We start from the raw sequence: 26,010 nt of genomic DNA on the forward strand, positions 1-26,010 counted from the left end.
AGTGCATGAGGAATATACCTATTTATTTTCGTTGCTCTCGTATGTTAAGTGATACTTCATTTATTTTAATCAGAGGCCTGATTATCATGAAATTCTTAATATTTGTACAATTTCAGGCCCCCAGCAGTCTTCTTGATGCTTTGGAACAACATTTAGCTTCCTTGGAAGGAAAGAAAATCAAAGATTCTACAGCTGCAAGCAGGTACATTATTCATTGTAAAATGAGGAGGAGTGATATTTCTGAGGGAGTAGATGAATCCAGCTCAAGTTCTAAGCCACTTAATTTTTCTTTATCTTGATTTAATTATCTATAAAATGGGTTTGATCATAGTATCAACCTCATAGAATTAATAGCCGGGTTAAGTCAGTTAATAATGTAAATTCTTAGAATACTTCTTACCCTCAAGAAAGGCCAGCATCTGTTAAGATGATGACAATACTGGTTGGTTTAGAATTGTGTTTATAATGTCAAAATTTCTCTTAAAGATGATAATGCATTGATTTATGTGGTGTTTTATAAGATACTTTTATATTAATTTGCTCAACCTTTACAATAACCCTGTGAAGTATGTAGTAGTAATGCTGAGATTCAAACGTAGACTATCTGACATCAACTTTCATCATCTTTCTCTTACACCAGTTCATGGGGTTGATTATCGATGTTATACTTTAACCATTTAATAAAGTTTTCAGCTAATTTCCCAGACTAAAACCCAGTTAACCTAGCAAATTGAAAATAACACACAACTATCTCACAAGTCTTGTAACATGATTTTTGCATTGGGTTTAGTAATTCTCATGTTTTCCTCTGAAGATTTCCTTTTAACAGCATGAAGAAAGAATTTGTATAAAGGATAATGAGAACCTTCCTTTAGTTCTTTTTAGACTTTTTGATAGTTGTTTTAGAACTTTCTTCGCTTTTTTAGTAATAAATTTAAATGATTTTTAAAGGATAATGCCATTACTGGATTTTAATACTTATTTTTAATCCCAGATTTGCACTTTGAATTTTCTAATAGAGTTTTAAAAGTTATAGCCATGTAGTTTAGGTGCACCAATTTACCTCAATTTTGTTGGGTTCCTTGCATTTCTATCACAACTATATTATTCTTACTTTGTCTTTGGAGTTGTATTTTTTTATTAGCTCATTTATAATACTGATTTTACGTAAAATTTAAATGGTAGTTTTTACCACTTTGTGTGCTTAGAGTAGAAATAAATGATGTTTTGTGTGTGCCGAAAGGAAATTTAATAAAGGTCAGAGTAGTTCTTCAGGTTAGAATTCTTTACCACATGTTTTTATTTAGCCTAGAATTAACATTTGGGAATTTCATGTTGGGGTTTATGGTATGGATAAGTTTTTGGTAAAAGGGAAAGGAAGTGGCTTGCCAGTGAGAGATGATGCATTGTGCATGTATAGTATGTTTGAAAAGGAAATTCTAGTTTGACAAAAGGGCAGCACATAGGAAGGAAGTGCCACATGGACTGGTGAATGGATTGAAACCTGTCTTCTTTTGAAGAAACCAGAAGTCCTCTAGGATGACATCTTTGGGTGTTGTTACAGAGAAAACACCTGGACAAACATTTCTTATTACTAGTACTCATCCTTTGGTGTTCCTGTAGTAGCACTATCAAAACCCAGGCTGTAAATTAACAGAGGGTCTATCCCTGTGAGAAACTCAACACTTTTTCCTACTAGGGCTTTTCTGAGAATATGTGGGCTCTTTCCCAGTTGCATTGGTTCCCTCTCTTGGGGCTTGGAAGAGGCAATGTGACCCACTCTGTTGTGAACCCTTTCCAAAGTCTAACCCTTACTTTAAAAGCAGTGGACATGTAAGTCAGCATTCTTTTAATTGCTGTAATCTTCTAGGCAACTAAGTAGAATATTTCATCGGAAGTACTGGTTTTGCGTCCATAAGTTAAGTTCGTGATTACAATACCTATCCATGGCAGGGTTGCCAGACCATTTTATGACATGGATGTAATTTGAAGTGCTTAACAAAAAGCCAGATTACCTCTGTCCATTTATCCTAGGGCGACAACACTTTCCAATGCAGTCTCTTCCCTGGCAAGCACTGGCCTATCTCTGACCAAAGTGGATGAAAGGGAAAAGCAGGCAGCATTAGAGGAAGAACAGGCACGTTTAAAAGCTTTAAAGGTAAGTGTGGGAATTCCCTTTATTTGGAAAAACAGGTACAAGTGTTCATAAAGCAAATGGGGCCTCTACACAGACTTACAGTATTTAATGGGCTGAAACTCAGTCTTGTTTTCATCTTGACATAGAATGACTTGGCTAAAGCAGTGAATATCTTTCTGCTATCAAAACAAAATTAGAAAATACTCTTCTTCAGAGGCTGTACAAACAAATCTGGTTTCTGGAATCCTTATGGTAGTTCCCTTTCTCAACAGGAACAGCGCCTAAAAGAACTTGCAAAGAAACCTCATACCTCTTTAACAACTGCAGCCTCTCCTGTGTCCACCTCAGCAGGGGGGATAATGACTGCACCAGCCATTGACATATTTTCTACCCCTAGTTCTTCTAACAGGTAGGGGAAGAAGTTACCTTTGAATATTTAAGACTTCTAATAGAAATATCGCAGGGGTTTTCAGGTTCAAATTTTTTAGGTTTACTTTAATTTGTGATTTTATAATCATTGATTCACACAAAAGATGTGGTGATAAATGGTGGTATTGGTATAATACCTAAATACAAAATGATGAGAGTTTATGTTTTGTATATTTAGGAAATGGAAGATTGTTGAATTACTAATTTATACTAATTGGAATAAAGTGGTAATCTCTGGGCAAATTTTTCATTGTATAAAAATTACGATTAAACACAATTATGAAGCATCTAATGTTTAAGACCATTGATAGCTCTTGTATGTTATGATATGTATTTCAAAATATCATTTCATTGACTGTTAAATGTCTTTCATTACTATTTCCTGGTGTTAAATTCTGCCATGTGAAACACAGTAATAGAATTTGGTTGCCAGATTTCTTGGTACTGACGCCTGTCAGACCAACTTTAATAAACCTTGTTGTTAAATTTAAGCTACTTAATATGGAAATATATTTCCAGGCAAATTAGAATAATTAGTTTTTTCTAAATCTATTCTGTCTTTTACCTGAGAGTAGTTTAAGGTAGTTTAGAAGTCAGATTCTGGTTTAGATCCTGGATCTGTTATTTCTTAACCTTTTTTTAAAAACCCTTTTCCAAATGAGATGGTATAAATCAGTGGTTCTCAATCTTAAGCAAGCATAAAAATCCTCTGGAGAATTCATTAAACCACAGATGTCTGTGTCTCAACCCCAGAGGTCTGATTCATTAGGTAGGGGTAGGGCCCAAGAATTTTCGTTTTGTAGTTGTTGCTATTTATTTTATTTTATTAATTTATCCTTGAAAGGTCTTCCTCTTGCCTACTGACTCCTATAACAAGCTCACTTTAGGTTTTGATAACTGAACTGCTATTTGCTTCATGCATTCTCCATTGCTACCTGCTCCCTAAAATCTTAGTAGGTGTTGAATTTAGTTCTGCGTTTTTCTTGCATCTTATTTATTTACTTATGTATGCTGCCTGCCTTAATCCCCAATAAAATAATATTGACCTTTTTAAGAGGCAAATTCTCAATTTGGAGACCCTGAAAAGAAGTCTGTCTTAGGAGAGATAAATGGAAAGAATTTTGAGTGTTTGAGGGTGAAACAAATTATTGGATAAAGAACTAATTTCACCAGATTTTTATCTCATACTAAAAGTTTTCACCTTTTTAATAGTAATTAAGGACAAATCTTACAGCCCATTTACAGAATGCTTAATGTATATTCTTTATTTCTCCCCAAAGCATTAAATTTATTTATATGTATAGCTACTATCTACAAAACCACTTTACATCTAAAAGACATGTCTTCAAAACTTGTTTTTTACAAAAATACAGTTAGAAGGAATAAGTTCTAGTGTTTGATAGCACACACAGTAGGATGACTATAGCTAACAGTAATTTGTTGTATATTTCAAAATAGCCAGAAGAGAAGATTTAAAATGTTTCCAACACAAGGAAATAATAAATGTTTGAGATGATCGATGTCCTAATTACCCTGATTTGATTATTACACATGGCATGCATAATATCAAAATATCACATGTGCCCCATAAATGTTTACAGGTTTTGCATATCAATTTTAAAAATAAGGAAAAAACTTCTGTTTTTGAGAACGTGTAAGGTAAAAAGTAGGACCCAGGTGCCTGTAGTACCAGCTACTCGGGAGGCTGAGTCAGGAGGATCACTTGAGCCCAGAAGTTCTGGTCCAGCCTGTGCAAGGTAGCAAGACTCTGTTTCAAAAAAAAAAGAAAAAAATTATATTGTGGTAGACATAATGCCTCCATTCATGGAAACTCTAGGATCTTTTTTTGAGTTGTTGTTCCTTAAAATGATATAAAATGCTTGTGGTCAGAAATACATTATGTAAATAGTGCCTCCTGGAATGTGGTGGGGTGGCTCTGTTTTAAGTTTTTACATGCATGTAAAATCTTTTCCCTATGTCTTTGATATGTTTGGATATTGAGGCAGTACGGTGAGGCTAACTTTGTGTAGGTATTGGTATTGGTATTTAAAATTGATTTAAGTTGACGATTAAAAATAGGAAAAAATTTTCCTTAAAAAAATTAAAATTGCCATGATGTATCTTGTAGATTGGGTTCATTTCAATAAGGAAATCGGTATTTTCCCGAGGAAGCCATTGGTCCTTTCCAGAAGAGCTATTGTTATTTGAGTCCCATATAAACCTAAGATATGGTGTTTGATGATTTTTCCAAGCCTCCTTGGTAATATGCTGTTATATGAGGGGCATGCAACTGTTATCTTGCTGAAACTATTTCAGACTTTTGAGGTTTCCATTATTGGGCTTTTTTTCAGTTGTCTTTTGAATGCTTTTATTTTCAGTGTGTGTGGGGGGGTGGTGACTAATGTAGCAAAGTTTATCTAGTAAATAAAACACCTTTCTAAAATATCTTCCTAGCACATCAAAGCTGCCAAATGATCTGCTTGATTTGCAGCAGCCAACTTTTCACCCATCTGTACATCCTATGTCAACTGCTTCTCAGGTAGCAAGTACATGGGGAGGTAAGTATTAATGAAGTCTATTATGATGTTATATAATAGGCATCTCTCCTCCCATTCTGTGGTGTTTTATTTATATAGTTTTTGGTTACACTTGATACGTGATAACTTGAGAAATATTAAAATGGCAGTGAGGTAATTTTATCCCTTGAAGACATTTTCACTTATTATAAATGTAATTTTGGAATTTATGTTCAATTAAATTATGAAATCAAGTTTAATGAAGATGAAATTAAATGTATGGGAAAAGACCAAATGTATAAATATGAAATCATTCTTTTAATGTTGAATTTCTATTCCATAATCAGAAAATGCTTAGTAGCTATCTTGCCTTTGGTATAGAAAAATAAATTTTTACTTTTGGGGGAAAAAATTCATCTTTGTGTAAGTATATAGTAAGGTGCTAGTAAAACTCAGATGGTATTATCAGGCAGTGAACTATATTGTGACCAGGATTCTCATGACAGACTTTGTGCTGCTTGTATTTTAATGTTGACTTAATTCAGGCCTATGAGATTTTGGTATTCAAAGAATTTTCCCCTAGTACCAACAGCAATGTTTGCTGCCCTTGACCAGTTATTTGATCTTATGGTAACAACAATGGGATCTTGACCATGGCCTGGCATCTTTGAAAGAGGAGAGAACTTAATCCATGTCTATTTTTAAATAGCTTTGCTTAGACATCTAGTATGTTTTCAGATCATCTCCTTTGGTTGATTTTGGTGCTTTTATTTGTATGTATGTAAGTACTATTTTACAAACAGACACTTAAAAAAATTGCTAGGGAGGGAACAGAAATAATTCTAAGAAGGATACTGTCTAAATAGAGAATGGCAAGATACCATAAAATTTATTATTGGCTCACATGTAAAATCTGAATTAATAGGCTTACATTTCATAGCAAGGTAAATTAATTATTCTAGTGAGCTTTTTTAATTTTAATGATTTGAATTTTAAGAACATTTTTTGTTTTATTTATTATTTTAAGGTGCTACTTTTATGCTAGAATGTAAGTTCTGTGAAGGCAGGAATTTTAAAATATTTTGTTCATTGCTGTATCCCCAGTGCCTAGAACACTTCTTGGTATATAATAGATAGTTTGTAAATGTTTGTAGAATAAGTCAACATTTTCTCTTCTTCTGGCCAGGTTACAAGGTACAGCTAAATCTTACGACCTAGAGTAATTTCCAATGGTGATAAGATAGTTTAAGTCAAAAAGTATTTTAGAATTATTTCATAAGGAACAGTAGGCAGCAAATTAAGGTTAAGAAAGGACTTTTTTTTTTTTGGAGACCGAGTTTCGCTTTGTTGCCCGGGCTAGAGTGCCATGGCGTCAGCCTAGCTCACAGCAACCTCAAACTCCTGGGCTCAGGCAGTCCTTCTGCCTCAGCCTCTCAAGTAGCTGGGACTACAGGCATGCACCACCATGCCTGGCTAATTTTTTCTATGTATTTTTAGTTGTCCAGCTAATTTCTTTCTATTTTTAGTGGAGACGGGGGGGTCTCACTCTTGCTCAGGCTGGTCTCGAACTCCTGATCTCAAGCAATCCTCCTGCCTCGGCCTCCCAGTGTGCTAAGATTACAGGCGTGAGTCACTGCGCCCAACCAAGAAAGGACTTTTTAAATATCCTAATAAGTCCTGATTTTAGGGTTTTTAATCAGCCAAACCTATGTGCTTATTTTCTACCTTATTGTAAATTGCTTCAAGGGTGTTATCTAAGGTTAGTAGAATTAACATGACTATTTAAGGAGTTGTGATTTATTTAAAAAAATGTAGTTGTCTTTCTAAAACTATGGCTGAGGAGTTGTTTTTCTAAATAAAATAAAAGTTTTACAGTCAGCTTGATGAAATTAATATATTTAACATTCCAAAGAAACCGAACTGTGAAATTCTTAATTGTTTTATCTGGACACCATGTACAATTCATTCTAACAATGACAAGTTAAGATTTCTACTTGAACTTGTTGAACTCATATATGAAAGCAAATAGATTTACTGTGGGAGACTAATTTTAAGTAATTTCAGTCTAAGAATTGTTCTATATCTTGTTAGAAGAAATTATTCTTTCTAAGTCTGTGTGTGAATACAGTATGTTGGAATACATTTAATAGTGTTCTATTTTTCTATTTTAGGTTATTTTGCTTTGTGTGCTATTTCCACAAAAATTTCCCCCATATTTTAACATTCAACTTACTGTATACAAGTAGTGAGATTAAAAGTACAAAATCAAGTACAGTGGGAACAGGGGCAATAGAAATCGCACTATTATTTTCTAAAAGCTTATTGTTACATATGAGGGAAGGAATGTGATCTTAACTTTGAGCCCCTCAATTTAAGCAAAATTAAATCATGTCTTGACTTTTATACAAAGATATTTGGCTTCTGAGTTGGTGATAATTTCAGGATTTTGGCTTCTGCATGATTGGATAAGTGAAGAGTATTTTAACCCAAGAACTTTCAATTTTTCCTAATTCATTCAGAGCTCATATCCATGATGTTCAGATTGAGAATTTTTTTTAATTTTAGCCTAAGATAAATAAATCTTAGATATTAGAAGACTTGATCATAACAGTAAATGCTTGAGATATTTTGAAGTTAACCTTTTACCTGAACACTTTAAATATGTAACATTTTATATCATGTTGCTTTTATAGTATGTGATAAAGCAAAGGTATGATTTTTTATAATCCCCAAATCTTGCTCTATGCTTCTCTTGCTTCCCTTAGTTAAAAATGGATGCCATTAACAGACCCGATATTTAATTTTTTTCTTACAAACATCACAGAAGTGATGTGTATTTCTAGTCAGAGACTGGTTAGTAATAAGGTTTAATTAAGGGGAAGAAAAGTTTGTGTGTTTATAGGAAAGACATTTAAGATTCCACCTAAAAATGAAATTGAAAGAGGATACAAGCTCTCCTGTTTGCCTCATTGCATTATTAATGAGGCTTTGGTTTTTCAAGAAATGGTCTGGAGTCTAAAGAAGCACTTGGTATTGAATACTAATATCTGAGAAGACTTAGGTTTTCATCACTTGAAAACTTCGAGTTATAGTAGATCTAAAAATATACAATATTATCAGCTCAGTGCACTGTTGAGTGTTTGAAGCAAGATTTCAAAATTTAATTTTAGTGTAAAAGAATTATTCATTCTGAAGTTTAATTTACTTTATTCTTAGCTGGCATGAAGCATACAACACTTTATAAAAAGATTCACCTTTCTGTGTGTAAATGTAGATATTAATTGTTTAGGACCTCAAGACTATATCACTGTGGTACTATTTTTAGTGCTTGTTTTAACTTTTTTGGATTTTTTTTCTCCGTGACTCTAGTATAACATAAAATTACACTTTCAAATGAGTAATGATAAAAACAATGGGCAAAACTATTTTAAAAATTTTAAGATATTTACAGTAGAGTTGCCAGTCTAGTAGATAAAGTTTAAGTTGGAATAGGTGGAACATTATTATTATCATCATATCTTAATGCATTTGTTTTTGTTATTACAGTATAATTTCCATTAATATATTAACATCATCTAGATTACATAGTGTTTTGTCAAGTAGACTAGAAGCTGATTTTCCTTATTGTCTGATTGATCTAAATATAGATACACTTGTACGTGTTTCTACGTATTCTTCTCTAGGCTGTTATGTAATAAGAATGATTGAAATTAGGTGCTTGGATAAAGCAGTATCAATTGATAAAACAGCAGATAACTAGTAACCTTTCCTGATTATTGCTCATCATAAACCAATGGATCTGTTATACAAATGTGTGTCCTTTTATAAAAATGATTTTTTTCATGGCTTTTTTTGCATGAAAGACTAGAGATTTGCTTTGTGTTACTTACATATCTGACAAAATATAATGTCCTTTAGAAACTCAATGCCACTACCACATATTTAAAAATAGCACTTTCAACCTAACTGGTCAGCTCTAAACTTAATGCAGTTCCCGGCTTATGCAAGAAGGAATTAGAGTGGACATCAGTACATTTTTATTTTAGTACAAAAAATCAACTTCGTATATCTCACTGTTTTCTACTTTTTATTTCTGAATTATTTTTTCGGATCCTTTTTTCCCCAGTGTTCCATTTTTTGGGGATTTGAGTGGGAAAGATGTTAAAACATGTCCATTTGAGTTTGAATAGTATAATCACCAAATTTTGGTACATTTGTTGATGCTGTTTTTTGAATGTGAATTGGTGTTCCATAGGAATGCTTAATTCCTAGAAAAGCTCTCATGTGATACAAAAATTAAAGTTATTTAAAAGATGTATTAGCCAGGTGTGGTGGCACGTGCCTGTAGTTGCAGCTACTTGGGAGGCTGAGGCAGTAGGATTGCTTGAGTCCAGGAGTTTGAGGTTGCAGTGAGCTATGATGATGCGACTACACTGTAGCCAGGGTAACAGAGCAAGTCTCTGTCTCAAGAAATAAAGAAAAAATTATGTTTTAAACCGTGATTTTAGTATTTTCTTGATGTATTCCTTTTTCAAACATTTGTATTTGGGTTTGTTGGAACACTTGCCTTGAATTTATTGACTTTAGGGAAGTGTGCGTATAGTAAATGAGCTGGTCCTGAGGCCATTGTTGCCTTCTTATTGGTCAGTGATAGTCTTAAGAGTAAAATACAAAGCCTAATACTGTGAAGGTACTACAGTATATTTCAGTGACAGCCCAGAACTAGATTAGTATAGACAAGAATAGGCTGCTGGTTGGAATTATAGGTGTATCTTCTCATTTGTACTTCTTTTACAATGAAAAAATTATGACACTGTATTTTTGCTGCTTTGTATTCCTCTGTCTGTTCAGTTAACTCTAAATCTTAAGAAGGTAGGAAAAACAGCTTTCAGTCATTAGAATGACGATTATCTTGAATGAGGTATAGGTGCAGAAATTATCTGATTCTAGAATATTAAATATAGGATTTGATAATAGTATATATTTGGTATCATTCTAGTAGGGAACAGCACTTGTTCCTTTAGCAAATCATTTAAAGACTTTGAAGCTCTTAGCCAGACCTTCAGTGCTGTTCCAAGTCTATTAAATGGACAGTCTTCCATCTCTGTTCTTAATTGTCAAATTTCTTTTCCCATCCTTAGATCTTTGTTTTTTATTTCCTACCTTTGAACAACCTGTACAGGAGTTATCTGTATATACTAGAAACAGCTTCTTGCCCCTAATTGGTGGTTGCTCCCATCTTTTTTTGAAAGTTTGATTATATCACACACATACCAATTATTTATATCAATTATTTGAGTAAACAGCTATACCAGCAAAGCCAATATACTCCCACCTGAGGCAGGGAAGATGGGTGCAGGGTGGGTGAGTCTTTATTTATGAAAGCATCTTGGTTATTATTCTCTCTCTTTAAACTACTTGACTATTGACTTCCTAGTGTTTTGTTCTGAAGATTCATTTTAAAATATGTTAAATGCAGTTCTTTCATCTTGGTGATTAGATATTTTTGCATTTAAGATTAATAAACAGTAATATAGCTACAACTTTTCACTTTGCATCTTTTGACTAATTACAATACTAATTTATTTACTTCCTTTCTTCATTTTGCTGTAATACATTTGGACTGCACAGATCCTTTCTCTGCTACTATAGATGCTGTTGATGATGCCATTCCAAGCTTAAATCCTTTCCTCACAAAAAGTAGTGGTGATGTTCACCTTCCCATTTCTTCAGATGTATCCACTTTTACTACTAGGACACCTACTCATGAAATGTTTGTTGGTAAAGTACCATTTAACCTTTTTTTTCCAATTAATGTTTATACTGCCTAAGTATCTTTTACGTATCCATTAATTACTTTTAAAGCACTGCAATAATTACATTAGATTTTAATATCAAAGTCTAAAATAAACTAAACAGCAATAATGTAGTGAGGTTTCTTTGACACTAGCATCCCTAATTTTATTTAAAACAAGCTTTTAGGAAAGAAAATTTGCTTTGATGTTGAACTTTTTTTTTAGTGTTTTGTTCTCTATCAAGTTATAGTGCAATACTCTAGCTGTCTAACATCACATGCAGCATCCTGTTTTAGTTTGAAAAGTTGGTTGAAAAGTAACATCTCTTAAACTTACATGTTCATAAGTGCTTAATTTTTTCCTTGGTGCTAGGAGAGATGGTGGTTATCACTTTTAGCAGTGATCGTTAATCTTTTTTTTTCTTTTTTAAATGTTGCACATTGCAATTTTTTTTATTGTCTAAAATTATTTTTTATTGTCTAAATTATTGTCTAAAATCCATACATACCCATCATCTCATTCTTAAGGGTTTCACTTTATTGTTAGCCTGGAGATAGATGAAAAGTAGGAAGTGTATGTTCCCTTTTAACTAGTAAAATGAGAAGGCACCTTGACTTTTCTTTTCTTTTTTTCTTTTTTTTCTGAAGGCAACACATGTGCAGGCACCTTGACTTTTGAATATCCTGTGATTGCAGCATAAAATCCCATAAAAAGGCAAAATTTCACACCAAGCTTATACAGGGAATAATAAGTTCTTAAGTATATACTAAAACTGAAATAAATGTTTTTGAATCCTGCCAGAAAAGATGCTGACTGCCTCTCAAAAGATGGTAAAACTGCTTTTATTCAGTTCTGAGAAACAGCTTTTAAAGTTATGTGAATTTAAATATTTGATTAAAGCAACATGCAGAAAGTCATATATGTACCCTAAACAGATCATGTGAACACATGGTAAATATTCTGTTAGACAGGAAAGAAGGGAGGGAAATATCTAGAAAACAATTTAATAGTGGAAGGAGATTGGAGACAGTTCCAAGTCAGGTGTCCTGATTATATATAACTAGTCTAATAGCTTAAACCATATATATACACTCAAAGTGTAATAATTGATTGCAATAATTCCTTCATGTCATTTTAATAACAAGATCACCAACTCCTGCTCTATAGGATTAAGAACAATGCAGTAAATTCATAGAATAGCCACGTCTAGGTACCCTCCAACTGTGCCAGAAGGAAGACATGTATTTCACATGATGATCAGTGTAATAGGTAGCTTGTCCCCATTGAAGCTTCAAGAACACTGAATAGTAAGTGGAGAAGTGGGTTGTCCTAACTATGCCACATATGGGAGTGTCTATGAAAGGGTCTAGGCCTGCTTCCTCATCTGTAAAACCACACATTATAGGACAGGTTAGTATTGGTTAAAAATCCAACAGCATCATATTTCTTTTTCTGATGAGATGCAATAATGTGCTGGTTTTTTAAAAAATTTTGTTGTAAACATAATATATATTTTTTTAAAAAATAGAATGCTTATAATGGAGCATTAAGTTCTTTCTTTAGTAAGTTACAATTTGAAGAATGCCAAGTGCTTAGACTCCCCGTTTTTTATTTTGTTTTTCTCAGTTACCCATCCTACTCCTAACTGTTCCTCCTCTTCTCCTTCTTTTTTCTACTTTCTCTTCTTCCTCTCCACCCTCCCTGCCTGCCTCCCTCCTTCCCCCCATCCCACCCCCTTCGTGCCTTTTGCCTTGTGCCTTGTGCCTTGTATGCCTTACCAGGATTTTTTGTGGCACTCAGATTTATCCTAATACTACCCTTATGTGCCATGTTACTTCTGCTGTAGCTGGCTTTTTTGGAGGTAGGTAACAGTATCTTTAAAATTTATCTGTTTATGTAGGAAGGATTTCTTTTTTTGTTCTTAAAATGTGTTTTTTATAAACTTGGTAAGAAAAATATGTACTTGTTTGCTTTTGAAGAACACACCAGTTTTTGCCTAATTTTGTTTACCTCTAATTAAACGTGGTCATCTTCTTACTTTACTTCACAGTCAGGATTTTAAATTTTTAGAAAAGTATATACATTTTAATATTACAAACTTATGGAATTTGAAGTTCTTTGTGTATTCATCTGTCTTTCCAAATATATTTTAGGCTAGTACAATAGCAATAAAACCTCAAAGTCTACTCAATTTTTTTGTGTGTGTGCGAAGTAGTTATTCCTTTAACTTGGCATTAGGAAGTGTGTGCGACAGAATTGGACATGCCTAAATTTATTTAAAAACAGAATTTATAAGAGTATTTTATTGAGTATACTTGGATCTCAAATGAACTTGGGTTTGAATTCTTGTTTTTATTAACCGTGTGACTTTAAGCATTTATTTAACCCTTCAAAGCCTGTGAAGATTGATGATAGTGCTTTGTAGGCCAGGCATAGTGACTCATGCCTGTAATCCTAGCACTCTCGGAATCTGAGGCGGGAGGATTGCTTGAGGTCAGGAGTTTAAGACCAGCCTGAGCTAGAGCGAGACCTCATCTCTACAAAAAATAGAAAAATTAGCTAGGTGTGGTGGCCTGTACCTGTAGCCCCAGCTACTTGGGAGGCTGAAGTAGGAGCATCACTTGAGCGCAGGGGTTTGAGGTTACAGTGAGCTATCATGACACTACAGCACTCTAACAGGGGTCACAGAGCGAGCCTCTGTCTCAAAAAAAAAAAAAAGTATCTTTTCAGGGTTGTCATGAGGTTTATGTATATGATTATATAACAGCACTATGCCTGTCACATAAAATTATCATTTAAACTACTATTAAAACTCATCTTGTATATGTGGGCCACTTGATAGTTAGGATGGACTTTTTAACGTAAATTATTATTTAATTATCAGGTAGAGTTTTGAACATTGATTATTTTGGCATTGCTTTTGGATTTTAAAATTTCCAAGGGTTATTCACTGTTTTGGCCTAGCATTAGCAATGCAAAGCTCAAGAAGTTTATAAAACTTGAATCTTTTTAAATTAATAATAATTATTATAGCTATAATAAAAATTTATTGTTCTACATAGTAGTTTATTTAAGGCAAAATACTTAGGATTAAAATGAAAACTACTAGTAGATTCGAGAATCAAGCAAGTTGTGGTTCAAGTCTTGGTTCTGCCACTTATTAAAACTTTGACCTTGGGTAAATTGTTTAATCTTAGTTTCCTCATCTATGAAATCTGGTAATAACTACCTCGTAGGGCTTTTGTGAGGTTTAAATAATATCCTGTTTATAAAGCCCTTGCTTGCATAGTGTTTATTAGGGTTTAATAAATGATAGCAGTTACTGTTACAAAAAAGTAGGAAGCTTAATTTACTGTGAAACTACCATTAACAGCCCAGCTAATTTTTTTTTTTTTTTTTTTTGAGACAGAATCTCACTCTGTTGACCAGGCTAATGTGCCGTGGCATCAGCCTAGCTCACAGCAACCTCAAACTGCCAGGCTCAAGCAATCCCTCTGCCTCAGCCTCCCGAGTAGCTGGGACTACAGGCATGCGCCACCATGCCCAGCTAATTTTTTCTATATAGATTTTTAGTTGTCCAGATAATTTCTTTCTACTTTTAGTAGAGATAAGGTCTCGTTTTTTTGCTCAGGCTGGTCTCAAACTCCTGTCATCGAGCAATCCTCCTGCCTCGGCCTCCCAGAGTGCTAGGATTACAGGTGTGAGCCACCGCGCCCAGCCCCATCTAATTTTTCTTAAAGGTGTTTGGAATGCCTTTCTGTCCCCAAAGCTTGACAGTCTTGTACCTTTCAGTTAGTTTATTATTGTCCCTTGAGATTTACCCTTCAGGACAGTGGTTTCTAAATGTTCATCTGTTGACTGGTGCTGGTCAGTGACAAAGTGTTCTCTGGGCCTTGGTGAGATGAAAGAGTAGGCAGGACAATGTAATGATCCTGTCATAAAGTTAACCCTAACTCAGAGAGCCTGTTCATTTTTTTTGTTTGTTTCTAAATTTTCCCCTTTGAAGTGATACTAGTTTGATCTTTGTTTTAAGTAACTTTTAAAAATTAAATGTTGACAGTCCTATTTCCCAAAAGTGACTCCAGACAAAAGGCCATTAAGTTGATGATGTTCATTGAAACAATAATGCAAAACTGTTACCTTGATGGTGTGTGTGTGTTACAAGCACTCATTAATTACTTAAAAGATTGCTACTTTGGAAATATGCTGATTCCTTCCTTGGTAGCTAATTAGCTATTGCAATTTATTAAACATATCCTTTTTACTTTTTTTCCCTGTCTATGTAGAGGCTTTTAAAACTTTGGATACGAGCTCTGGATTACTTTATATTCTTTTAATCTTTTGTATTTTCAGGTAATAATACTGTAATATCACAGATTGGTGCCCGTAGGTGGCTCAGGAGATGGCTCCTCTCTTCATAGAAAGAAATGAAGTCCTTTCTATATTACTATGAAGGATAGGCTTATTTCTGTGATATCAGCCATATTCTGGAAGGCTGGGACAAAAATAGAAAATAGAAATATGATATATTGGTCCAGTTTTAAATTGTTTCATGTATGATCTAAAAGTTAGTGATATCATAGCCAAGACTGTTACCAGAATGATTTAAAGAACAAAATATATATACTACTTACACTGGAGTGGTAGCATGAGCACATAATTAAGCATTTTGAGTAGATACATTGGCCTTTTAGGTAAAGAGTTATGAGAAGAACCAGTAAGCCCATGGTCTAATTCTTAAACAGCTTGTACACTTTAAAATGTTACTAAATTGGTAAGTCTGGAATTCTAGGAATCTTTTGATGAATAGCCAGGAGATTTATATACTAGATTATTTTGTATTTTGATAGTGTTTGTGTTCTCATTGTATGACCAGTGTCTTTGATTAAGAGTAGTTTAAGGGTTAAGTAATTATGGAATAAGATCAAACTGGTACATTCTCAAAAAATTTGTGCCCTACAGAGTATTCATTATTATAGGACATAAGATGCTACTTTTAAAGTAGTATCTTTGATGTGTACCACCTTATATGGTTCATACGAGCCTGGTATGTCTGCTTTATACCACTAGCATCAGTGTAACACAGGCTAGAAAGAATAAGGTTTCCTGTTTATAGTTTGGTGTTTTAGGCTAGAGGTAGGTAAATTAGCATGTTTGATAGTATACTTGTCAGCCCCACTGGTGGAAGTAGTAAGCTGAAGTTTAGAGAGTGGTTGAGAGTTGACAATGGTATATATTTTTTTGATATTCTGAAAGCACTTGTACAGGTGGATGTAATTATTGATAGGTTACAGCTTTCAGAATCCTGTCACTTCTCAGGTGAACCTTAAACCATTTAGCTTTTGATTAATTATTGAAGGTAGGAACGTAGAAAAGAAGGAAGGAGAGAGAAATATGGAAAATGGGTAGGTAGCAGGAGAGACTTTTATCTTGGACGTACTAATAAGGTTCATATTATTTTTAAGCACCATAGAATTCTTATTTTATTATCAAATGATCCCTTACATTGCATATATATTTTGCTGCATGCAAAATCTTGCAATTTTATTTTTGTTTAGTTTTTAGAAGATTATCAGCATACAAAATTAAGAAAAGATAAGCAAAAATTTTGTTTCTGTAATGAAGCAAAACTTGCAGTTCAACATCAGTTGCTCATTTGCTAGTTTTATTGGTGGGATGATTTTGTTATGGAAAATGTAATCACCACAGGAAATGTGGTGTAGAAAACATTTTGTTTGAGGAATTGGCTGTTTTTGTTTTGGGAATTTATTGTTTTCTCCATTATATTGTCATCATTTTTAAAAAGCTTTAAGTGTAGAGTTTTTAAAGAATTGAGCTTTTTTTCCATTTTGGTTTTTCTCAGGATTCACTCCTTCTCCAGTTGCACAGCCACATCCTTCAACTGGCCTTAATGTTGACTTTGAATCTGTGTTTGGAAATAAATCTACAAACGTTATTGTAGATTCTGGGGGTAAGAAAAATTTTTATTAAAAGTACTAAAATGTTCTATTAATAATTTAGATTCTGTGTAAGGAAAGATAATGTTGCTTCTAGTATGTGTAAGTAGATTAAGTTGGGGTAGCCAAAGAAATCATCCTCCCTTCTCCCCAACCACCAGGTGAGAACTCTTAAAGGAACTATTAGTCACTATCCTTTTCCTGGTGGCCGTGTAGACTCTGGGAAGCTTTTGTTTGTCTCAAAGTAAAATAAAAGGGAGAAAATGAGACTTAATAGAGTGCTGAGTTGCTAGAAACTATTTATAGTGTTGTGCCTTAAAAAGGCATATAATTTTTACCTTTATGGAAATGGATAATAACATTATTATTTTAATGTATGAAATTGGCTGTTTTTGAAAACTAGGATAACATATAACCTGTGGTACGCTGACTTGTTTAGATAGTCTATATATAAACAACTAGAATATATTAAATATCAAACCTGTGGCTAGAGGGGCTTTTTATTGTTTTAAGAATGATCATTATTATAGTTCATTTATCTTAAAAAACCTTTATAAATCTGTAGGGCCAGGTTTTCGCCTTGTGTTTTTGTTAGTACCTTGTTAATTTGAAGTTCCTAGAAAACTCTGATGCTCATTAATTCTATTCTTACCATGGGATGGCCTTTGATTTGGTTAAAAATTAAATTTTAGCCATGTAAAGAGAATATATTGAGGTGTTCTTAACTTCATAGCATATAATAATTAGTTATCCAAAAAGTAAGACTCAAACTTATAAAGAATATGTATGGACTAAGAATTTATTTTTTATCTTTATACTAGTAGGTTTATAATTACACTTATTTTGATGCATTTTGAGTTTTTCCTTTTGAGTTTGTTTTACCTGGGAAAAAGGAAATAGAGACCAATTGTTGATATTTTTAAATTACCATCTTTGGTGACTTGCTTTTTCAAACTCTGTAGTATTTTTAAATCATGCTATTGAGTCCCTTAGAGCAATGGTCCCTGACCTTTTTGGCACCAGGGACCAGTTTCATGGAAGACAAATTTTCTGGGGGAGGGGTGGTGGGGTGGGGTATGGAGACCACTGTGGCTGGGTCCCCTATCGGGGTGTGGCCCAGCAGGGGGGTCGAGGGATGGTTGGAGACTGCAGCCTTAGAGGGTTGGTTTGGTTGCACTTGCTTTTTACCTTCTACCCTTTAGTAAAGAACCTTGAATGTTTTATTTTCAGTGTTAAGAAATATCTTCATTTGCTAGATGAGTTTATGCAATTGGAGTTGTTTAGCAATTTCTTAGATATAATTTAGATTAGCTCTTCATATTCTGCACTTTGAAGAGTATAAAAAGGTCTATAAAATATTACTTCTTAAAATAAAAGGAATTTTTTTCAGAGTTGCAGAGATATATTTTCAGCCTATATTGCTTTAAGTATAAGGGAGTCTTCAGAAAGTTTTGCTTGTTGAGGGGGGGAATTATATTCTGTTTTTCTTCCCTTTCATAATGCTTTTCTCTTAATACTCTTTAACCTTAGTATAATTTTGTTATGATGTAAGAGAAATGATTTCTGTCAAGACAAGCATAGCTTTCTCAGTTCACTATGAACAGGTGAATTATTCCTTTTTCCATCTAAAGGCGTTTACTTATGCCTATTTTTTGGAGAACTTTTCCAGTGAACAAACAAGGAGAAAAGGCAAAGACCTCCTTTAGAAAGCTGTAGCACCATAAAGTTCCTTACAAATTCTATTTCGTCTGTTTGTAACTTTAAGGCTTTGATGAACTAGGTGGACTTCTCAAACCAACAGTGGCCTCTCAGAACCAGAGTCTTCCTGTTGCCAAACTCCCACCTAACAAGTTAGTATCTGATGACCTGGATTCATCTTTAGCCAACCTTGTGGGCAGTAAGTAATCTTTGGATTCTTTAATCTTCTTTAAAATAAGTAGTTTTATTAAAATGAGTTTAGTTTTAAAATGCTTTTTAAATCTCCTTTCCTAGATCTTGGCATTGGAAATGGAACCACTAAGAAGTGAGTGTTTTATATTGGTATTCTTGCCCTGTGTGTCATTTAGAGGTTGATGGGGCTTTCACCTCCAATGTATGTATAGAGATGTCAAGTCTGCATCTTATATGCTTTATATATAGTTAAAGAAACTTTATAGTTAGAAACATTTACTATTCTCACTTATGTTTATTTAAAGTGATGTAAATTGGAGTCAGCCAGGTGAAAAGAAGTTAACTGGAGGATCTAATTGGCAACCAAAGGTTGCACCAACAACTGCTTGGAATGCTGCAACAATGGTGAGTTGGAAAAGCTCCTCATACACTAACACATGAATAATTTAGTTAAATGTGTAATGTGAAAACATTTTTTAAAGTGGTAGGCATAAATGGAAAGATTGTTACTGAGTTTTAGAAGTATGAGTAATTTGTATTTCTCTCTTTGAGACAGAGTCTCGCTCTGTTGCCGGGGCTAGAGTGCCATGGCGTCAGCCTAGCTCACAGCAACCTCAAACTCCTGGGCTCAAGTGATCCTCCTGCCTCAGCCTCCCGAGTAGCTGGGACTACAGGCATGTGCCACCATGCCCAGCTAATTTTTTCTATATATTTTTAGTTGTCTGGCTAATTTCTTTCTATTTTTAGTAGAGACGGGGTCTCGCTCTTGCTCAGGCTGGTCTTGAACTGACCTCAAGTGATCCTCCTGCCTCGGCCTCCCAGAGTGCTAGGATTACAGGTGTGAGCCACTGCGCCCGGCCTGTATTTCTCTTAAAGGTAGCTGGTTGACTATATTTGCCAGGTAGATTTTAGTAGCTAAACATGTATTAAAGGGTTACTTTGTGGTAGGCATCATTTAATAAATAATAATGTGATTTTATTTTGGACAATTCTTGTATTAACCCTGTGTGTTAACAACTATTATTATTCCCATTTTACAAATGAGGAAATGGAGGCACAGAGTTATTAAGTAATGTGCCCAAGGTTACAGAGTTTTTAAGTGACTAAGTAGATTTTTAGAGCCCAGGCAGGCTAACCCAGAGTGTATGCTCTTAGTTACTATACTACTGGTCTCAAATTTATTACTTACTTGTCTAAAACATAAAATCTTTAATTTTCTTCTGATATCACTATTGGTGAAGAAATTTATACTTGCTTGGTTTGTTAATATTATCTTAAAATTTATACAGTTGATTCTCATTATTTGTGGCAGTTAAGTACTTAAAGTCCCCCCTAACACTGAACTAGTGAACACTGAACTATTACTAGGGGAAATACATACATATATACACATATATACATTATAATTTTAAGTCCTATTTTTAAAAACATCTCTGGAAGATTGTATTTTCTTTATTTTACAAAAGAAAAAATAAGGTTCAGAAGTGTTAAAGGACTTGCCTGAGGCTATCCCACTAACTGGTGCCTTGCTAGCCTTGTCCAAACTGGCCCCAGAGCCAGAGCTTCTTGCAGTACGATGGACTGCCCCCTTACCTTCTCCATCTTCTGGTCTGGTATGAGAGCTGAAACAAGGCAGAATGTCACCTGTTCTACCTCAGCTGGAAATGAGCTGCATTGGGTGAATCAGATTTTTGCCACTCTACACATGTACAGGAATGACTTAAGCACAGGTATTTATTTGGGGGTTGCAAATTTTAGCAATTGGGTGAATTTGCAAATACAGAATCCATGAATAACAAGTAGTAACTGTATTTGCCAATTAAGTAGTTAGCATCTGTTACTGAAGAGGTTCTAGTAATGTTTTTAATTACTATAAGCTACGAATAGGCCCAAAGTAGCTTTGTGGCTATTCCTCGGTCCTTGGTCAGCTGATATTTTAGCAATCCAACAAGTCTCTCTCAGTCAGAGAAAACACCTACTTGTGAAAAAATTTGGAACATGCATTTTTCTAACAGTGGGTCAGTAGCAGTGTTTTGATTACACAGGCTGCATGTTATAGCCTTCCTATTGTTAGAGACCCCCATTGTCCTTGGTATAGCCACTTCCATAGCATTGTCCAGATTCCTTTGGGTTAATCGTATGTTAAAATTAATAAGGCTGGGCTAAAAATAGTATGTTGATAACATTTTGTGAGTTTTATTAGCTTCAGACTTCATAAATAGGAAATAATATTGAAATTTAGCTACTTTTTTAAGGCAGTAATTTTTCACAGATAGTGTTTACTACCATCACTAATAATACGACATGTTTAGGTATTTATGCGCGTATACACACACGCACATATGCACTATCTTAAGCCTGTAAACAGTGCTCTCTGGGAGAGTTTGAGCTCATGTCATCCCAATTTTAAAGATAAAACTATGTGATTGTTTTTCCCCAAGTGCAAAGCAGTTGAAAAGCAGATTTAAACTAAAATCCAGGTTGGGCGCGGTGGCTCACGCCTGTAATCCTAGCACTCTGGGAGGCCGAGGTGGGAGGATTGTTTGAGCTCAGGAGTATGAGACCAGCCTGAGCAAGAGTGAGACCCCCGTCTCTACTAAAAATAGAGAGAAATTAGCTGGACAACTAAAAATATATAGAAAAAATTAGCTGAGCATGGTGGTGCATGCCTATAGTCCCAGCTACTCGGAAGGCTGAGGCAGAAGGATTGCTTGAGCCCGGGAGTTTGAGGTTGCTGTGAGTTAGGCTGACGCCACGGCACTCTAGCCTGGGCAACAGAGTGAGATCTTGTCTCAAAAATAAATAAATAAATAAATAAATAAACTGAAATCTATCCCTTTTGACTCTGAAACCAGTGTTTTTCCCACTATGCAGAGTAGGATGGAAAGTTTAGGCTAGTGGATTTTATGGTCTCCAATGTGAATTACACATTGATAATGTGTAGGGAATAATATAAATACAAATGCTAATATTAAAATACAGTGAATATTTTCTTTATTTTCTTATATTTAGTATTAATCTATATAAAATATTAGAAGTTTCTAGATAGCACTTGACTTAATATTGACTAAAATGTAACAGATATCTAACCATGTAGAATTTGTATGTAAGTTGATGATAAGATAGCAGTAATCTATGGTGCTGTGTTATGTATGGTAATGTGTATCATCTCTTGAGGGTTTTGTTAAAATATTTGTATTTTATAGAGTTTCTTTTTAATGGCTAACATTTGGGGCTGGTGATGTGATTTACTACTTAAGATAAACTACTGCTTTTGACATTTCTTTACATTTCTAACCGTTTTATTAATCCTTAAACACTGTCAAGGTTTTTAAAATTTTTTTAGTGTAACAAATTTATTGGAATTCTATTAAAATATATGTTATACTACAAATTCTTTTAATTAATGCTTGATTTTTTTCTTGTGGTAGACCTCTGATGCAATCCTGTTTATGGGATGCACTGAATTTTGCACTATTGACACTACTGATTCATTTTATATTTTAATGATATTTGTAATGAGCTATTGTGTATGTAAAGAGATGAGACCAAAGGACTAAATTTCCCTTGTCAACCTTGATAGTGTTTTAGTATAGATGTTCTTTCATTAGATACTGAAAATACAAGGGATTTTAGGTAGTTAGTGAGTGTACATGTGAACTAAAATGCTCTCTGTGTATTTTCTGTTGTGTAAGTACTTGTTCTAATCCAGTGTTATTGCATTATGTAATTGTTCTCCCTGGGAAAAACAGAATGGCATGCATTTTCCACAATACGTAAGTGACCAAAAACTAGCCTTTTTGCAATAAATTGGCATGCTATTAACCACTGCTGTAGCAGAATCTCATAACCTTTCAGCTATTACTTGTTTTCACATTCAGATTTTCAATGTGCAGAAATTCTTCCTAGCATCTACTGATTTCATGGGTGTGTTGCAGAATCGATTCTGATGGTGGCATGGGAAATACCAATTTTTTTTCCTTGCTTAATATTCTGCCATTTGCTGCCAGATGGCTGGGTGTCTGTGTGTGTATCTGTGCTGCCACTGTGCACTTGATGACTTCTGAATGAAGGGAAATGTTGATTGTGGTAATGTTTAAAGTAACAACTGCATGAAATCTTACAGGCTTCTGCTGTACTTGGCAGTTTGTCTACTGCTCTTGCAGATCTTGATTTTTAAGTAGGGGGAGACCAATAAGCCCTATAGCCTTCACCCAAATGCTAAACTTTTAACTGTTCACTTTAGTGTTATTTTTTAAAAGTTATGCTTCATTTAACTTCTCCATGCATATGTTCAAATTGCCATATAATTTCAAATTATTTTATGTTCCAGCAGTGTTATTGGTCTTTCACCTGTATTCAGTTTCAGTTTTCATTATGAGAAACACAGGCTTAAAGATTGACTGTTCCTCTTAAATAATTTTGAGAATAAATTAGAAAGAAATCCAACATACATACTCTTTATGTAAGAACTATGGTTCATAGAAATAGTCATACTCAATAGTGATTTTGAATCCCTTGGGGTTCTTTGAAAAGAGTGAAAGACGTCCTTAGAAACTATTTTTTGGAAGATCAGGTTATTAATTGATTTGAGAACTTTAATTTTTTTTCTTTGAGTGCTAAAGAAATGAAGTACCTAGGAAAACATTTAGGAATACTTTTTGTGGGTGAACATTTTTTTATGATAGTGATAGACTTTAAATTTTAGAACTTTAAATAATTTTTTAAATGTAGGGATTTTTAAAGCTGTAAAAGCACGTTGTAATCTTAGATCGTTGTATCTAAGTGGTATTTTTTTTGTCTAATAAGTCTGCTTTTCTGCTAATGTCATGACACTTTTTCATTGAGCATTAATTGACAGTTATTAATGATCACAAGTATCACTTAATCACAGCTGTCCTAGCAATTCTTTTTAGTAGAACTACCGCTATTAATTCCTTGAACTCATTTGACACAGGAGTTTTACTTCCTTGTTTGTTTTTCCTTTCACCATGTCAGGCACCCCCCGTAATGGCCTATCCTGCTACTACACCAACAGGCATGATAGGATATGGAATTGTAAGTATTTTTCCAGGTACAACTTTTAGAAAAAATATTGATTCATATTTAACATGCTTTTATTACAGACTTAACCTAGAAAAGAATTTTCTACATATTCCTAGCCCTAGTGCCTAACATAGTAAACCACAGCATTGGTTTCATAAGTATTTTTAGAATAATCATTATGTAAGAGATATTATTCATTAATGTTCTCGTATTACTTATTTTTATCCTCATAACTTTGCTAGGCATTTTATATTTTAATTACAGACTCACGGAAACATTAATGTTAACTCTAAACCTTTGTTGCTGTGACCTTGTATTAAATACTAATGAGGTCTTATAACCTTGATATTGTAGGGGAGGGGAGGAATTAACGTTTCTTGAATTGTATAGGAGTAAATTTATCTGGTAAAGGCCAGAGAAATTGTTCTATGACAGTGGTTGTTACAGTGCCAAAGCAGTCTTTTAGCCTTTTAAGCTTGCCCACAATGCACATTCTAGACTACTCTTACTCTCCCAACTCTTTCAATATATAGACTTGTTTAGATAAGAAATGAAGGTAGTAGCTTCAACCCACTGGTATATATTTGATGAACTGTTTCTGGTAGAAGGTAGCACTATGTCCCTTGGGTATTGCTTCTGTGGCTGCCCTACTATTTCTTTATGTATATGATACGGAAATAGCTCCTTTCGTATATGTGGAGAAATTCCACAGCTTCTATATTGGTGGTCATTGCATTAAAACGTCTGCACAAAAACTCAGGCCGTAAAGTTCCAGATGCAAATAATGGTCTACTTGAAAGGTCAAATAGAACTCCTTAAAAGATACAATTTTAGAGCATTGCATTTTAACAAAAATAATATAGTTGTCTTTATGTGCATTCTTTTCACACTGGGTATTGTCACTTACTGTGTTAATTTCATACTTTGGAGTGGTAGTTTTTAAAGAAACAGATAGTTGGTTGAGATTCTATTTTCAGTCACTCAAGTATGAATAAGCCCATTCTTGAATCTCCCTAAAATTACCTGAAATAAAATGAAAGAACTATAGAGAGTAAACCGTTCTTCAGAGAATCAACTGTCTTCATTTGTGATCACTTGCATAATGGCATAAGAACTTGTTTTGATATACAAAGGCAGTTTACTTAGAAATGTCTTAGCGGTTAATGCATGTAGTCTTAACGATTTCTCTATGTGTAAACCTGACAAATTTGGAAGTTTTGGAAGTTTTTTGGGCTAAATCATTTTGTCTGTGGTACTACAGTAGTTTAAGTGTTGCAGCTTATTGAAGAGAAAAAGTTAGGCTCTGTTACCACCTTTTAAAAATGAGCATATTAAAGACTTCTCATACCAAAATATACACTTAAAAGTTTATAGCTATTCTTATTTGCATTCAGAGAAAGCTTCCCCTTGAGTCAAAGCAAATATACTAGGACCTTTCATTCCTGTTATCATTCTTGTTTACTTAGTCATAATAAGGAATATGCAAGTCAGTATCCTTTAACTTGATACTCTTCTATTTTTTAGCCTCCACAGATGGGAAGTGTACCTGTAATGACACAACCAACCTTAATATACAGCCAGCCTGTTATGAGACCACCAAACCCCTTTGGTCCTGTATCGGGAGCACAGGTATTACGTGCTACGTGTAACTGTTGTAATGTGCTTGATTTGGAAGGGATATAATACTTAAAAACTCTTATACGATTGGAGAAACAAGTTATTAGCATTTCTCCCCTTCATCATAGATGCTGCTTGCATCGTATCTTTCTCATATAAGAGCTTTTAGGAATATTGATTATTTGGAAGGAAAGGACAAGTAGATTACAGATATTAAAGATGGAAAATTCTTGATAACTTATAGTTGGTGGCTCCAGAGGATGATTTTTCTGAGGTTAAGGAACCTCTCCCTTCATGATTCTGGAATGCTATCCTTTGTGAACCCTCAAAACCATTAACTCAGACTTTCAGATCCTTGGCTAATGACTTAAATGATGCTACAACAAGGGTGTTGCCCTTCAGATGTTTGTAAAACTCTTGGCAAGTCTCCAGAAAGTTTTGGATGCTATGTTTTCCTTAGATAACTTTCTGCCACTGAAGATCATATTCAAAAACAAACCAAAAAAGGGCAAAAAACTTTGAAGTGTCATGTCATCCTAAATTCTTTAAATGAGAGACTTTCCTCTTCAGATGTTTCTAAGGCTCCCTCTCCCAGTTCCTGAAAATTCACCCTACATACTCAA

At 34.2% G+C, this 26,010-nt stretch overlaps 1 protein-coding gene across 23 annotated transcripts in view; it reads left to right on the forward strand.

The window, feature by feature from the left end:
* PICALM (phosphatidylinositol binding clathrin assembly protein) overlaps positions 1-26,010 on the forward strand; it is a 95,754-nt gene that overhangs the window by 54,651 nt on the left and 15,093 nt on the right. For 5 of the 23 annotated variants that reach the window (XM_045557191.1, XM_045557183.1, XM_045557198.1 and 2 more), the window contains 12 exons: positions 117-202; positions 2,035-2,158; positions 2,410-2,546; positions 5,021-5,124; positions 10,714-10,863; positions 16,741-16,848; positions 18,600-18,731; positions 18,827-18,857; positions 19,030-19,129; positions 22,477-22,500; positions 23,723-23,782; positions 25,295-25,399. In XM_045557191.1, coding sequence (XP_045413147.1) covers positions 117-202; positions 2,035-2,158; positions 2,410-2,546; positions 5,021-5,124; positions 10,714-10,863; positions 16,741-16,848; positions 18,600-18,731; positions 18,827-18,857; positions 19,030-19,129; positions 22,477-22,500; positions 23,723-23,782; positions 25,295-25,399 — 1,161 coding nt within the window. The remainder of the gene's footprint in view (positions 1-116; positions 203-2,034; positions 2,159-2,409; positions 2,547-5,020; positions 5,125-10,713; positions 10,864-16,740; positions 16,849-18,599; positions 18,732-18,826; positions 18,858-19,029; positions 19,130-22,476; positions 22,501-23,722; positions 23,783-25,294; positions 25,400-26,010) is intronic. The other 18 variants (XM_045557193.1, XM_045557184.1, XM_045557194.1 and 15 more) reach the window with 11 other exon arrangements.

This window comes from Lemur catta, chromosome 7, assembly GCF_020740605.2.
Source record: "Lemur catta isolate mLemCat1 chromosome 7, mLemCat1.pri, whole genome shotgun sequence".
In the NCBI taxonomy this organism is placed as follows: Eukaryota; Metazoa; Chordata; class Mammalia; order Primates; family Lemuridae; genus Lemur; species Lemur catta.